Source organism: Stegostoma tigrinum, chromosome 10, assembly GCF_030684315.1.
Source record: "Stegostoma tigrinum isolate sSteTig4 chromosome 10, sSteTig4.hap1, whole genome shotgun sequence".
Classification (NCBI taxonomy): domain Eukaryota; kingdom Metazoa; phylum Chordata; class Chondrichthyes; order Orectolobiformes; family Stegostomatidae; genus Stegostoma; species Stegostoma tigrinum.
Window position 1 is genome coordinate 37,366,628 of NC_081363.1, and position 16,201 is coordinate 37,382,828.

General features: G+C 40.9%; 1 protein-coding gene across 4 annotated transcripts in view; it reads left to right on the forward strand.

Annotated features, from left to right (window-relative positions):
- LOC125455766 (uncharacterized) overlaps window positions 1-15,697 on the forward strand; it is a 55,963-nt gene extending 40,266 nt beyond the window's left edge. For all 4 annotated transcript variants that reach the window (XM_048538185.2, XM_048538186.2, XM_048538187.2 and 1 more), the window contains 2 exons: window positions 3,752-3,859; window positions 4,912-15,697. In XM_048538185.2, the coding sequence (XP_048394142.1) occupies window positions 3,752-3,859; window positions 4,912-6,237 (1,434 nt within the window). In that variant the 3' untranslated portion in view covers window positions 6,238-15,697. The remainder of the gene's footprint in view (window positions 1-3,751; window positions 3,860-4,911) is intronic.
- Window positions 15,698-16,201: the final 504 nt, after the last annotated feature.

The following is a 16,201-nucleotide window of genomic DNA, read 5'->3' on the forward strand; positions in this document are numbered from 1 at the left end:
ACAGTTTTGGTCACCATTCTATTGGAAGGATGTTTTAAATTTGAGAGGGGACAGACAAAATTTGCAAGGATGTTTGAGCTATAGGTAGAGGCTGAATAGGCCAGGGCTTTTTTCCCTGGAGTGTCAGAGGCGAAAGGGCATGGATAGGGTCAATAGCCAAACCCTTCTCCTGGGGTGGGGGAGTCCAAAACTAGAGGATATGGGTTTAAGGTGAGAAAGGAAAGACTTAAAAAGGACCTTATGAGTTACTTTTTCACACAGAGGGTGGTGTGTGTTGGAACGAGCTGCCAGAGGAAGTGGTGGAGGCTGTATAATTACAACATTTAAAAGACTTCTGCATGGATGTACAAATAGGAAGGGTTTAGGGGGATACACCAAATGCTGGCAAATGAGATTAGTTCGGTCAGAGAGGGATGTCTGGTTAGAATGTGTAAGTTGGACTGAAGGGTTTGTTTCCATGCTGTATGACTCTATGACACTATTAAGAGTTCAGTGGAAAAAAATTTAGCCTGGCCCACTGTGTGTCTCAGAAGACAGTAATGGTGAGAATCACATATGATGAATTTGCAGAAAGTTACTGAGGAGCAACTTTGTCAGTGCCTTAAGAAATTTTAAGGTGAAATAGTGGTAACCTGACAAATCAATGTTCAATTGAGCATCTAAATAGTTATTCGCTACTTTACTATTAAAGCCTTTTGTTTTCTAGTTCCTGTCTGTCAAAAGCATTGAAACATGGTTGAGAATGCCACAGGTTCACTATCATCTCAATGAAAACATTTTCCTCATTCAAGTCTGAAATGGCCTACTGTATGCACTAACACTGCAGCCCCTTGCCTGGAACTCCTGGCCATCAATGCGAGGATGTTTAATGTCAAAGAACCCAGGCTGTGTGCAGGTCAAGCGTAAAGGGTCCCTAATGCTGGCAAGCATTGGCCCTTTTTGCTATGCACCTCCCTGCCTCAGTCTGACCACCATTTCATCAACACTTTTAAACACAGAGGCCCAGGAGACAATAGAGATGTTACAGACAAGGGGTAATGCAGGCAGCAGGACCCAATACACTATATACATCTTGTTCCAGATACTGCAGCAGACTCTCAACCCAAACACCACTCCAAGGTACATCCTGCATGAATATCAAGTTAAGCCTCATGCTGTAGCAGTGATAAGCAGGACCGCATAGAGACAAGTAACTAGATATAAGGTCAAAACAATATCATTTTTTTTCCAAAATTGGAAATTAATGTTCATTGCATTGCCACCCAAATGCCCACCATAAGTTTTCTTCTTCCTTTCTTTCCCGCTATATCTCAGGGCTGTACCCATTCTACGATTGGGGTGGAGGTTCCCTGCTTGCAGTGGAGTCCCTCGGCCTGAAGGTTTCTTCAGGTGACCGCAGAGTGGTCGTGTCTGAATGGCACAGACAGGCTGAGATGCCTCTGTCAGACACAAGTTGGCTGTCCTCAGCATTAACTTCCAAGGGTCAGAGACTTGCAGGGTGCACCTGGAAGGGTGTCTGGAATAACCTGAGAGGAGATTTCTGAGGGGTCTATGTGTGATTTGACCTCCAGCTGGGTGCCTCCTGGCTCTGCCATGTCTCCTTGTGAGGAAGGAGCAGCTGGAGTATGAGCCAGGCTCCCTGGCCCATAAGACCATATCATAAGGCCATAAGAGCAAAATTTGGCTGTTCAGCCCATTGAGCATCCTCTGCTACTTCCTCACAGCTGATATGTTTCTCATTCCCATTCTCCTGCCTGCTCCCCTAATGCATGATCCCCTTACTCATCAAGAAACTATCCATTTCTGTCTTAAGGAAACTGAATGACTTGGCCTCCACAGCCCTCTGTAGAAATTAGTTCCACAGATTTACTACCCTCTGGCTGAAGAAATACCTCCTCATCGCCATTGTAAAGGGTCATTCCTTTATGCTGGGGCTATACCTTTGGGGTAATGGGAACTGCAGATGCTGGAGAATCCGAGATAACAAGGTCCGGAACTGTATCTTAGGAGCAGAAAAGCTGATGTTTTGGGCCTAGGCCTTCATCAGAAAAGGGGGATGGGGAGAGGAGACGATAAAATACAGCAACTGTTTTTGTCCATTTAATTTCTAAGTTTGAGGAAGAAGAGCTGAAAGTCATTTTTATCTCTCTCAAGTGGGTAGCACAGCAGTTCAAGTGGCCAGTCCAACATTGGACAAGACTGGCAGCTCAATATTCCTGGTTTTGGATGCAATAGGAAGCATAGAAAGGAGACAAGAAGGGGGAGGGGAGTTGGCATTTTTGACTAAGGAATACATTATCACTGTAACTAGGGAAGATGTTTCTGAAAAATTGTCCAGTGAAAATATATGGGTAGAAATTATAAATAAAAAAGGAAAGACAACTTTGATGGGATTGTACTATAGGCCTCCAAAATAATGTGTGAAATTGAGAAATAAATATGTGGGGACATTCAGCTATGCGTAAGCATAATAAGGTTGTAATAGTGGGGAATTTTAATTTTCTGCACACTGACTGGGACTACCATAGTGTTAAAAGTTAGGATGGTGAAGAATTTGTCAAATGTGCTCACGAAAATTTTCTCTATCAGTATGTGGACGCTCCTACTAGAAAAGGAGCAAAACTAGACCTTCTTTTGGCCAATAAGGCAGGGCTGGTGACTGAAGTAAAGATGGGGGAACACTTTGGGTCTAGCGATCATAATTCATCACCAGTTTCAAAATGGTTATGGAAAAGGATAAGCCTTCCATAAAAGTTAAAGATTTTAATTGGAGTAAGGAAATTTTTAATGGTATGAGATCAGAACTTTCAAAAGTTGATTGGAGTAGATTGTTTGCAGGTAAAAGGACATCTGGCAAGTGAGAAGCGTTCAGGGAGCAGAGAGAAGCATATGAAACTTACCCCAATGGAGCAGAGAAGACCTTCCTTCCAGTGCTGGCGGTCCTCTGCACCATAGAGGTGGTGACCTTGGACTAGACTGCCAGGGTCTCATGGCATAGCTTCCTTCACTGGTCCTCCAGGATTAGGACTCCTCTCTTTTGTGGGACCCCCTTGACCAGGATCTGGATATCCTTGTCGGAGAATTGTGGTGTCACCTTCTCCTTCCCAGACCTCTTTGGGGAACGTTCTTGACTGAGCAGGACTGTTTAGAATGCCAGTGCCCTGATGGATGTACAGCAGTCTTTAAAGATGGTGGGGTGCCATGGATGCTGGTCTTTCAGCTGGTAGCCACCAAGTGCCAAATTGTTTTGGGAAAGGCATATGGTAAGATAGGGATAGAAACGGATTTGAGGGATACAGTAGCATGGGGTAGGTGGTTAATGAAGCATGTTTAATACAATATACTGAGGCATCCCATTAGGCCTCACAGTGAGAATCCCTCCAAAATGCTCAACACTACTCACACTTAGCCAAAAAATAGTTAAGATTCAGCCCAAGAAGTTCCTATGAGTTCCTACCTTGCTATGTTTAGCAAATAGGTATAAATACAATACCAACTAAATTTATTTGAATATATTTTATTTGAATTACTGTAGTCGTTTAATTTATTGTAACTACAATTTGTTTAGACTTTAAATACGTGAAAAATGAATCTCCTGTCAATGAAAAATGTGTATTATTTCATGCAACACTGGCATTTTGTTGCTTAACCCGTTATTTTGAAATACACCTTGCAAATTACACGTAAATTTCAAAAAGAGTAATTGATCCATCTTATGCAACATTTGCTTACATTCATGATGTACACACAGGTTGAGCTACATGAAGAGGAAAAGAGAAATGTCAGCCATGAAGTCACCACCTTATGTAATCAGCTAATGGAAGCCAAAATAACCATCAACAAATTATTAGGAAGCAAAGTAAGTACCTGAGAACAAACATATCCCTGAAAGCTCACACACAACAAAAGAATAAGTTTTACAAGGATGTTGCCAGGATTGGATGGTTTGAGCAATAAGGGAGAGGCTGAGAAGGCTGAAGATATTTTCCCTGGAGTGTTGGAGGCTGAGGGGTGATCTTATACAGGTTTATAAAATCATGAGGGGCATGGATTGGGTAAACGGGTAAGTTCTTTTCCCTGGGGTGGGGATGTCCAAAACTATAGGACGTAAGTTTAAGGTAAGAGGGGAAAGATATAAAAGGAACATTTTCATTCAAAGGATGCATGTATGGAATGAGATGCCAGACGGAGTGATGGAGACTGGTATATATCTGCGTGAGCATAAGAATAGAAAAGGTTTAGAGATAGTAGGAACTGCAGATGCTGGAGAATCTGAGATAACAAGGTGTAGAGCTGGATGAACACAGCAGGCCAAGTAGCATCAGAGGAGCAGGAAGGCTGACGTTTCAGGCCTAGACTCTTCTTCCCCGAAACATCAGCCTTCCTGCTCCTCTGATGCTACTTGGCCTGCTGTATTCATCCAGCTCGACACCTTGTTATCTCAGGGTTTAGAGGGATATGGACCAAATGCCAGCAAATGGGACTAGATTTATTAAGGTTATCTGTTTGGCATGGATGCTTTGGACCGAAGGGTCCGTTTCCATGCTGTACAGCTCTATGACTCTATAAAACGAAGCTACTGGAACTTGTCACCTTTATCAGCACATTGTCTATATGACATATTGAGGCATCTATATTCAAATGGAATGTGTGTGCAGCAAAGTTTCACCCCATAAGACTAGCTGTACCTTTTAAAATCATATCTGGGAACTCTCTATAATCTGCCTTCTACAGGCAAAATGATAATACAGATCCATGTTGTTTACAGTGACGCATGATACAGACAGCCTTCCATAGTTGGACAGTAGAGAGGCCGCCATGGGTCCTTCCCTGGTTCCAAAAAATTCTACAGTCTGTTGTCATGGACTGTCAATTGTGGCATTGCCTGACCATTCTTTTGATTAACCACAGTTACCAGCAGAAGTTGAAGAAAGGATCCATGCAGAGAAGTGTGGATATAATACTCCTGGGACTGACTGTCTTTCATCTTTCTTCGACACCGAAGCTGAGCTTTTACACCAACCTGAACCAATTGGTTCACCAGGGTCTGCGATTCCTGTGTCACCCTCAAGAAAGGTTACTTATGACCATTTGAACAACACTAATAAACCCGACCAACGGTCACCTTGCAAGTCTAACTTATATCATAGTGATACAGCTCTTTACTGCCCTGCAGAACAGAGAGACAGAAGGCAAGTGAGAAATGCTCATTTTTTAAAATCACAGAGCTTTACAGATAGCTGCACAGAAGCCGAGGGCTTCGATCCAACTCTCGCAAGTGAAATGCTTTTAAATTATGATGCATCAACACCAAGTTCTTCAGACTATCCAAGCAGCACTGTGACAGCAGTGAAGAAAGGAACCTCAGAAGCCAAACCAACCTTTTGTCCAACCCAACAAGTTGGTTTGAGAGATGATATTCATGAAAGAAAGTACAATACTTCAGAAAGGCAAGAAAACAGGAAGTGTGATTTCATTCAGACAAGGCCACTACAACAATTCACAGATGTGACTCTAGGCTGTAAGGATGGCATGCAACAATGCTCTGTCACTCTTCCAATAGAATTTAGTGATACACCACACTTGTCCTGGTTCAGTACTAAGCATGTAACAGCCCCAAAACTATACAATGATCAAGAGAATGGGAATGACCTAGAAAAAAACAGGATGTGTCAACTTAAGAAAGTAAACATGCATTTTACAAACACTTCTTCACACAGGATTTCTGGAAGCATTTTGAGTAATGATACTGAGCAGCAATGGGGTAGTCGTCTGGTGAAGGAAACAACCCGCAACATGAACCAGCTTTTCATCAGAGAAGATTATTTCCCTGATGGAAAGGATAGCAACAAAAATGCCTTTACAGATGCAGGCTTCGGTGCAATGAACTGTAAACCTTTATCAGAGATTGATCACAATTATCAAGAAAGCTCCTCTACGCCAAGCCACATAGAGACAGAAGATAGCCCTAAGAAATTGCCAAGTGAAAAGAATAAAAACAAAACGTACATCAAAAATACAAATACTGTTTCTAACATTAAAAGAATTGTTGATGTTGCCTCAAACACTTCAGTAAAATCCTCGTACCGACGCCCCATTAAATTTTTAAAGGTTCATGATGTTCCTTTGGATGATGTTGTTTCAAGTAGCAAACAAGAAAAACCCTTAAAAATAAGTGGCCTTTACAGGAAGGACAGCCTCATAAAGGCTCAACTTTATGGAAATCTACTAAAGTAATAATCCAGTGAAAATAATGGATCTCCTGCTTGATTGTAAAAGTTTGCAAACAAACAAGTTGTGGATATCTAGTTCATGCTCTTGTATTTTAGCAATAATTTTGAGCTTTAGGAACAAAAGTTTAACTGTGGAAACCAGGATAAATGTAGTGGAAGCATCATTACTTTGAAAGCAACATGGACCCCAAACTTTTAAGTAGGAACAACTGGAAATGGAGGGTCAGAAACAGTTGGCTGAGCTGGAGATATGGCGTCTACTCTCTCTGCCATAATAACTGGGCAAAGGGGTTTTACAAGTTAAAGCTAAATTAGCCAAAAGCATTCAATCAAATCTGAAAGGTTGTAAAACTCATTTACCAACCAGGCCAAACAGGAAATTATAAAATGAGGGATATTGACATCTCAGAGCAAGCTATATGGTGAACATACAAATTTGGAGCAGAAGTAGACCCTTTGGGTCTGCACTGCTATTCAAGCAAATTTTTCCATGGTCCCACTGAACCTTCATAACCACTGGTTCATGTCATACCTGTCATAAAGAAAGATGGTTGTGGCTATTGGAGGTCAGTTAACTCAGCTCCAGGCCATCTCTGCAGGAGTTCCCCAGGCCTATGTCCGAGGCTCAACCATTTCTAGCTGCTTCAAACATGACTTCTCACCATTGCGATGTTAAAGTTGGGGATGTTTGCTGATGATTATGCAACCTTCAGCACCATTTGCAACTCCTCAAATATTGAAGCAGTCCATTCAGCAAAGCATTTGACAAGGTTCCATATGGGATGCTGGTTAGTATGGATAGATCACATGGGATCCAGGGGAGCTAGCCAATTGGATACAAATTTGACTTGAAGGCAGGAGACAGAGGGTAATGGTGGAGGGTTGCTTTTTGGACAAGACACCTGTGACTAGTGGTATGCCACAAGGATCATTGCTCAGTCCACTGCTTTTTGCCATTCGTATAACTTATTTGGTGTGAATTTATGTGGTATGGTAGTTAGTTTGCAGATGTCACCAAAATAGGTCGTGTAGTGTACAGTGAAGAAGATTACCTCAGCGTACAATGGGACCTTGATCAGAACCTTTAGAGGAAGAAAGTTAAAAAAAAACAAATTTCTGAGAGAAAATAAATCTCCTCATGTCTGTATTATATGGGTTGACCCCTTATTTTTAAACAGTGACTTATGGTTGTACATTCTCCCACAGGAGGAATCATCCTTTCCACATCTATCCTGTTAAGACGTCTCAGGTTCTGGAGAAATTCAGAAGGTCTGGCAGCCTCTGTGGGGAGAAAGCAGAGTTAATGTTTCTAATCCATTTACTATTCATCTGAACAGTTCTAGTTGGTGGGAAGCTGTCGAGGTGGAGGAGCAGCACAGAGTGAGGATAAACCGACCAGAGTTTGGGGATCGTGGTGTCGTCGACAGGAAGCTGTTGGAGGGTGGAGGAGCAGCACAGAGTGAGGATAAACCGACCAGAGTTTGGGGATCGTGGTGTAGTCGACAGGAAGCTGTTGGAGGGTGGAGGAGCAGCACAGAGTGAGGATAAACCGACCAGAGCTCAGGGCACATCGTAACTGGGGAAAAAAAGACTTGAGTGACATCACAGGGAGGCTGTGACCTGATTGGCTGGTGGAAAATCTACACTAAGTTTGAAAAAGCACGCAGAAAACAAGTATCAATAAATTTAATTAACTCAATAAGGTAACTAACTAAGTATAAATGGCTAGGTAGGTGATGTGTTGTAGCTGTATGCTGTGGGAGCTGGCTGGTCCCATTGCAGAGTGCAGTGACCACATCTGCAACAAGTGTTGGTTATTCGAGAAACATCAGTTCACAGTTGATGAGCCGGAATCTGAGCTTCAAACACTGAGGCACATCCAAGAGGGGAAGAAGTACCTGGACACTGTGTTTCAGGAGGCAGTCACATCTAGATTAAGTACTTAAAATTTGGTCAGTGGCCAGGGACAGCAGGGTGTGACTGTACGCAAGGCAGTTAGAGGGATCCTGCAGTCAGAAACAGAGGACCCTCAGCTCTTGACCTTGTCCAAAATGTGTGAGGTATTTGCTCCATGTGTAGATGAGGAGAGGGGATGCAGGGAGGACGAGCGAATTGACCACTGCACCATGGCACAGGAGGACATTTAAGAGGGGGATCAAAAAGACAAGTGGTAGTTGTAGGGGATTCTACAATCAGGGGAGTAGATAGTATCCTTTGTAAGCAGGATCAAAATCCCGCATGGTGTGTTGCCTGCCCAGTGCCAGGGTAAGGGATATCTCTGACCGGCTTGAAAGGATATTGGTGCGGGAGGGGGAAGGATCCAGTTGTTGTGGTCCATGCCGGAACAAACAACATAGGCAAGGCTAGGAAAGAGGAGCTGTTCAGGGATTATTAGGAGCTAGGAACAAAGTTAAGGAACAGGTCCTCTGGATTACTGCCCAAGCCATATGCAAATTGGTCTCAGGACACAAGAATAAGGGAAGTAAACACATGGCTAAAGGAATAGTGTGCAATAAAGGGATTTTTTTTCTCATGGGGCACTGGCATCAGTATTGGAACAGGAGGGATTTGTATCACTGGGACAGTTTCTATCTGAACGAACTGGGACCAATGTTCTAGCAAAAAGGGAAAATAAACTGGTCAACAGGACTTTAAACTAGGAAGTGGGGAGGAAAGGAAGGGTAAAACTTCCCCTAGTGGGGAACAAAGCAACAGGCTACCATCTGTAGGGATGGATTAAACTGTATGGAAAAATACGAAAAATTGACCAGAAAGGAAAACTCAGGAGAGGTTATTAAAGTCACCAGCACAGGCACAAGTAGGGCAGAGTGTTTGGAAAGGGTTAGGAATCAAACTTCAAGGCCACTGGATAAACAATGACAATGAGAAGTGGGAAGGTTAATACAGGTGTTACATCTGAATGCACACAGTATAAGAAATAAGGTAAATGAGCCTGTGGGTCAGATCAAAATGGGCAGATATGACATGGTGGGCTTCAATTGGTTCAGGATTGGGAGCTGAATATCCAAGGATATACATCTTATCAAAAAGATAGGCAGGTCGGCAGAGACGGGATGGGATAGCCTAATTAGTAAGAAATGAAATTAAATCACTAGCAAGAAATGATGCAGGGTCAGATGATGTAGGATGATGTAGGTAGAGTTAATGAACTGCAAAGGTAAAAAAAGAGATAGTTGGAGTTATCTACAGGCCTCCAAACAGTATTCAGGAGCTGGGGTGCAGAATACATCAGGAGTTAGAAAAAGTGTGTAAGAAAGACAAAGTTACACTGATCATGGGAGATTTCAATATGCGCGTGGACTAGGAAAATCAGGCTGGTAGTGAATCGCAAGAAAGGGATTTGTGGAACATCCATGACACAGCTTTTTGGAGCAACTTGTGGTGGACCCCACTAAGGAACCTGCAATTCTGGATTTAGTGTTGTGCAATGAGGCAGACTTGATAAGGGAGGTTTAGGTGAAGGAACCCTTAGGAGGCGGTGACCATAACATTATAGAATTTACTCTGCAATTCGAGAGGGAGAAGGTGGAATCAGATATAACAGTATTACAATTGAGTAAAGGCAACTACAGAGTCATGAGAGAGGAGCTGGGCAGAATTGACTGGGAGAAGAGCCTAGCAGGAAAGACAGTGGAACAGCAATGGCAGGAGTTTCTAGGAATATTTCAGCAAAAATTCATCCCAGGAAAAAGAAGCATGGTACGAGGAAGATGAGGCAACCATGGCTGACTAAGGAAGTCAGGGATAGAATAAGAGCAAAAGAGAAAGCATACAATGTGGCGAAGGGCAGTGGGAAGCCAGAGGATTGGGAAGCTTACAAAGACAACAAAGGGTAAGAAAAAAAATAAGGAGGGAGAAGATTAAATATGAGGGTAAGCTAGTCAGTAATATAAAGGAGGACTATAAGAGTTTCTTTAGATGTATAAAGTGCAAAAGAGAGGCAAAAGTGGACATTGGACCTCTGGAAAATGACGCTGGAGAGATAGTTATGAAGAACAAGGAAATGTCTGGGAACTGTATAATTACTTTGCATCAGACTTCGCAGTGGAAGACATGAGTAATATCCCAAAAATTCAACAGAGTCAGGGACAGAGCTGAGTATGGTGGCAATCACCAAGGAGGAAGTGCTAGAAAAACTGAATGGCCTGAAGGTGGATAAATTCCCTGGATCAGATGGGCTACACCCAGAGTTCTTTAGGTGTTAGTTAATGAGATAGTGAAGGTGTTAGTGTTGATTTTTCAGGAATCGCTAGCGTCGGGAAAGGTACCAGAGGACTGGAAAATCACTAATATGAGAGTCCTGTTTAAAAAGGAAGTAAGGCAAAAGATGAATAATTATGGGCCAATTAGCCTAACCTCAGTCATGGGTTAAATTTTGGAGTCCATTGTGAAGGATGAGATTTCTGAATACTTAGGAGTGCATGGTAAAATAGGGCAAAGTCAGCAGGGTTTCATCAAGGGGAGAGCATACCTGACAAATCTGTTAGAATTCTTTAAGAAAGTAATGGTAGGCCAATGAGAACCAATAGATGTTTTCTATCTGGACTTGCTGAGTACGATAAGGGCCTAAGGTGTTACAGGCAAGGTGCTAGCATGGATAGAAGATTGGCTCTCTGGCAGAAAGCAGAGAGTTGGCTTTAAAAAGATCTTTCTCATGATGGCAGCCGCTAACAAGTGGTATTCCACAAGGTTTTTCACTTTATACATAAATGATCTAGATGAAGGAACTGAGGGCATTCTGGCTAAGTTTGCAGACGATACAAAGATATGAATTGTCTGTTTTTGAAAGAATAAGGAATTAACATAATCACCTAAGGGGTAAGAGACTGCAGAGTTCCGAGATACAAGGGATGTTAATGTTCCGAACGAATCACAAGAGACGGACCGGTAGTATTGGGGAGATAGGAGAGCTGCAGAAAGACTTGGACAGGTTAGGAGATTGGGCAAAGAAGTGGCAGATGAAGTACAACTTGGGAAAGTACGAGGTCACGCAATTTGGTAAGAATAGAAGCATAAACTATTTTCTAAATGGGGAGAAAATGCAATAGACTTAAGTGCAAAGGGACTTGGGAGTTCTAATCCAGGATCCTCTCAAGGTAAACTTGCAGGTTGAGTCAGTAGTTAGGAAGGCAAATGCAACATTGGCATTTATTTTGAGAGGACTTGAACATAAAAACAGGTGAGTACATTTAAGAATGAGATAGATAAGTTCTTGATTGTCAAGACGATCAAGGGTTACAGACAGAAAGCGGGAGAATGGTGTTAAGAAATGTATCAGCCATGATTGAATGGCAGAGAAGACTCGATGGGCTGAATGGCCTAATTTTTGCTCCAATGTCTTATGCTATTATGGACTTGAAACATTAACTCTATTTTATCTCCACAGATGTTGCCAGACCTGGGTTTCTCTAGCTATTTCTGTTTTTGATTCAAATTTACTGCATCTGTACTTCTTTGTTTTATTCCCCAAGGTTATGTGTTTCAATTCAATCTTCTAAACTCCAACAGATACAAGCTGAATCTATCTAACTTTTTATCATAAGACAACCTGTCTATTCCAGGTTTTAGGCTAGTAAATATTATCTGAACTTATTCCAAAACGTTTACATCCTTTCTTAAATAAGGAGGTCACTGTACACAGCACCCCAAAAGTAAGATAACTGAAACATACTCTCCCTACTTTTGTATTCATTTTTCTTTACAATCATTGATAACACTCTATTAGATTTCCTAACTGCTTACTTTACCCACATATCAATCTCTTGTGATTCGTTCGGAACATTAACATCCCTTGTATCTCGGAACTCTGCAGTCTCTCACCCCTTAGGTGATTATGTTAATTCCTTATTCTTCTTTCAAAAACAGACAAATCATATTTTTCTGCATTCCATTCTATTAGCTGGATCTTTGCGCACCCATTTGACCTATCCATATCCCTTTGTAACTTCCTTATGTTCTCTTCACAACTTATGTTCCTGACTCTTCCAGGGATGCCTAACCTGAAGAAATTACCCTCCTCCCTCCGAAGCTTTTGTGCTCCTAAGATGCTGCTTGGCCTGCTGTGTTCGTCCAGCTCCGTACTTTGTTATCAGTAATCCTGTGTTACTCTTGTTTATGGGTGAAGAGATTGAACTACCAAGACATGAACAATTAATTAGTCAGTGCAAGTTAACAGAGTTTTGAGGGGTCTTCAATGGCTAGATCTTCAAAACTGAATAATAGGAAAACTTTACATAGGAGACAGAGCAATTAATAAAATTTAGTGACCCGCTCTCACCAATATCTGCAAGGGACTGGTCTTCACCTCAATGACCATTTAAATGTAGAGTGTAGTGTGTTCAACCAGCTTGTTTATTAATTCATATTTACCACATACTAATCCCGAATGTTCAGGTCTAAATTGTACAAATGCAGTGTGTATAATTTACATCCATTATTTTAACTGTTCAGTATACTTATTTAGTCATTATTGCTTGTGTTTGTTTTTTCAAATTTATCTCACAGAAATTTTGTGCATTTCAGTTCACAATCCTGGAATCCTGCCACTGATATTCTTACTCTTGATTCTTTAATGCATTCTATCCTTCAAAAGATTATGGTCTGAAAAGCCAGATTTATGTTATATCTATAATGCTGTTACTTGTCCAGTACTTTCATAAATAGGATCGCAACATGTAATCATAGTAGCCAAGATCACCTGATTTTGAGGCTGCAAATATAACAAGCAATTCCTAGAGATTTTTATTCTACCAAACCGAATAAGTTGAATTCTTAAATTTCAAGGTGAAAACCAAAACTTATGTATTTCTTACTTACATATAGTGAATCATAAAGCAGACTGCACTTTGTATACAAAGTAATTATTTGAAAGTATTAGAGAGTCATAGAGTCATGCAGCATGGAAACAGCTCATTTGTCCCAACTCGTCTGTGCCAAGCAGGATTCCTAAACTGAACTAGTCCCATTTGCCTACTTTTGGCCCATATCCCTCCAAACCTTTCCTATCCGTGTACCTGTCCAAATGTTTTTTAAATGCAATAATTGTATTCACCTCTACCATTTCCTCTGGCAGCTCATTCCATATATGCACCATCCTCTGTGTGAAAAAGTTCTCCCTCAGGTCCCTCTTAAATCTTTCCCCTCTGACCTTAAACCTACGCCCCCTAGTTTTTGGGATTGCCTACTGTGGAGAAAAGACCTTAGTCTACTCACCTTATCTATGCCCTTCACGACTTTATAAACCGCTATAAAGGTCACCCACAGCCTTCTACATTCCAGGGAAAGAAATCCCAGCCTATCCACACTCGAAGTCTCCTGTCCTGTTAGCATCCTTGCAGATTTTTTTATCTCCCTTTTCAGTTTAATAACATCCTTCCTATTGCATTTGCACAAAAATCATAACCTTTCCAACTTCAAAACTCAAGGACATGGATAGGGCAAATAGACAAGGTCTTCTCCCTAGGGTGGGAGAGTCCAAAACTAGAGAGCATAGGTTTAAGCTGAGGGGGAAAGATTTAAAAGGGGCCTAAGGGACAACTTTTCAAACAGAGGGTCGTGTGTGTATGGAATGAGCTACTGGAGGAAGTGGTGAAGGTTGGTACAATTACAACATTTAAAAGACATCTCGATGGATATATGAATAGGAAAGGTTTACAGGTTTTGGGCCAAATGCTGGCAAATGGGACTAGATACATCTAGGATATCTGGTCGGCATGGACAAATTGGACCAAATGGTCTGTTTCCATGCTGTACATCTCTAATGACAAAGGAAGAATGTAGGAAAACTGAAATTGGCAGGTTTTCTGTGAGGTTGCATTCAGATGTTAAGGAATACTAGACTAAAAGTCAGCAAACTTATATTACTTCTGATTCCTTCGTTTCCACAGTCAAACAAATGGCACTGAAATGTGCCAAAAATAACTGAGCAGCTTGAAGTTCAAAGCACCAACAATTTTGTATCCTGAGCCATCAATAAAAATATATTGCTTGCTAAGATTTTAGAGATTAATCTGCATAGCTCATTGTTCAATTTGATTGTCTTAATTGTCTTAATGAATGGAATGGATGTTTACTTTTCTGGGCAGTTCTTCATCTGCTAAAGTAGAATTGAAACAAATATACTTAAGTCTTTATTTTCCTATTACGCTGTTGGGTGAAGAATTTATTAAAAAGTTGAGTTGCAAAGTAAATCCAACTGAATGAAAAGTCTTATGAAAAGTAAATTCAAGTTTAAGGATTTCCCACAGCTGAAGATACTTTATGTTTTTCAACTCTCGGGTCAGCTATTAAATCTAGTGACCTGTTTTACTACCAACAGATGAAACTTCTAAGATCTGGATATAACTGCCCTACCCTGTTTTATTTAGTGACATTTGGAGGCCATGAATATATGGGGTTGTTCTCATTTCCAGCCAGACAGTAGTGGCTCTGTGATAACAAGGTGTAGAGCTGGATGAACACAGCAGGCCAAGCAGCAGGAAAGCTGGCGTTTTGGGCCTAGGCCCTTCTTAAGAAAATGAAATAGTGGCTCTGTGTCAGCGGACTTTGCATCAACTTTCTGGCTGATTGTAGAACAAAATCAAGATGATAGGATATCTGAGCTCCATAGGATTTTACAATTGTAACGATGTTACCAAGCAACTTCAACTTGAACTTCAGCATCATTTTGTACAGAACATTATCTCACCTTACGTATTGTCTATTGTTCTAAATAATCCCATGATCATTTCTAAACCGCAAAATGTATGTACTCGACATGGTGACTGGAGCCAAAGAAAACATTTTTGTGGAACGTGAAAGGACATCCTATTCCTCCCAGTCTAGAAAGAAGAAGCAACTTTGATGATCCTATTTAGTCAAACTACTGGTTGGCATGCATGACCATATGTGTCATAATTAGTATTGTAAATGGACTTTACAACCTGACTTCGGTTTTCTACAAATATCTGGCTGTAACCTAGGAAACATTGTAATGGTGACAATGGGTCATTTTAGATCTTTTACTATCATTTTTAAGACGAGTAACACTTAACTTTTAAATTTTGTGCCTGGAGGAAATGAAGTTCAAGTTTTCTGTCAAGAATTCTACCCCAAAAGATTTTCAATTTTATAGTTCCCAGTGTTTCAAAGACCTCCTAAAATTGTAGTTTTTCAACAATGCCACCAATCTTGCACTTTCCAGCTGTTCCAACTTTTTTTTCCTGTCTATTATCTTATCTTTTTCACCCTTATGATTGCTTCATGTTAAGAGTACTATGCAAATTCTGTTGAAGTATAATAGTATTTATCTAATGTATTGAGTCCTAGTCCAAAAAATGTAATCTTTAAGCTGCCCTTAAGAGCAATAACTATGTACTACTTAAAACATAAACTGATCTGAAATTATATTCACACTCATTTTGTTGTGTATTGCTCTATTCATTGGCACCTATTCTTTATATGTAAAGTGCTTTGCAAGATAGTTTGCTTTTGACTAAACTCACAAATAAAACATTTATCCAAAAGTACAATGCTATTTAATTATGCCACTTAAAATATCAATGAAATGGTTGAGGGTCATAAATGAGAATCACCAGGTCATTAAAAACAATCATTGCATTTCATGCTACTACCAGAAGGCTTCAATAAGTGAGAGGAGGAAAGTTTAAGGGACATATGCGTGGAAAGTTCTTTACACAGAGGGTGGTGGGTGCCTGGAACGCGTTGCCAGCGGAGGTGGTAGACGCAGACACGTTAGCGTCTTTTAAGATATATTTGGACAGGTACATGGATGGAGAGGGAGCAAATGGACACAGACCGTTAAAAAATAGATGCCAGGTTAGACAGAGGATCTTGATCGACGCAAGCTTGGAGGGCCGAAGGGCCTGTTCCTGTGTTGTAGGTTCCTTTGTTCTTTGTATAACATAATTAGCTAAATGAAGAGAATACTCAGAGCACATAACTTCACT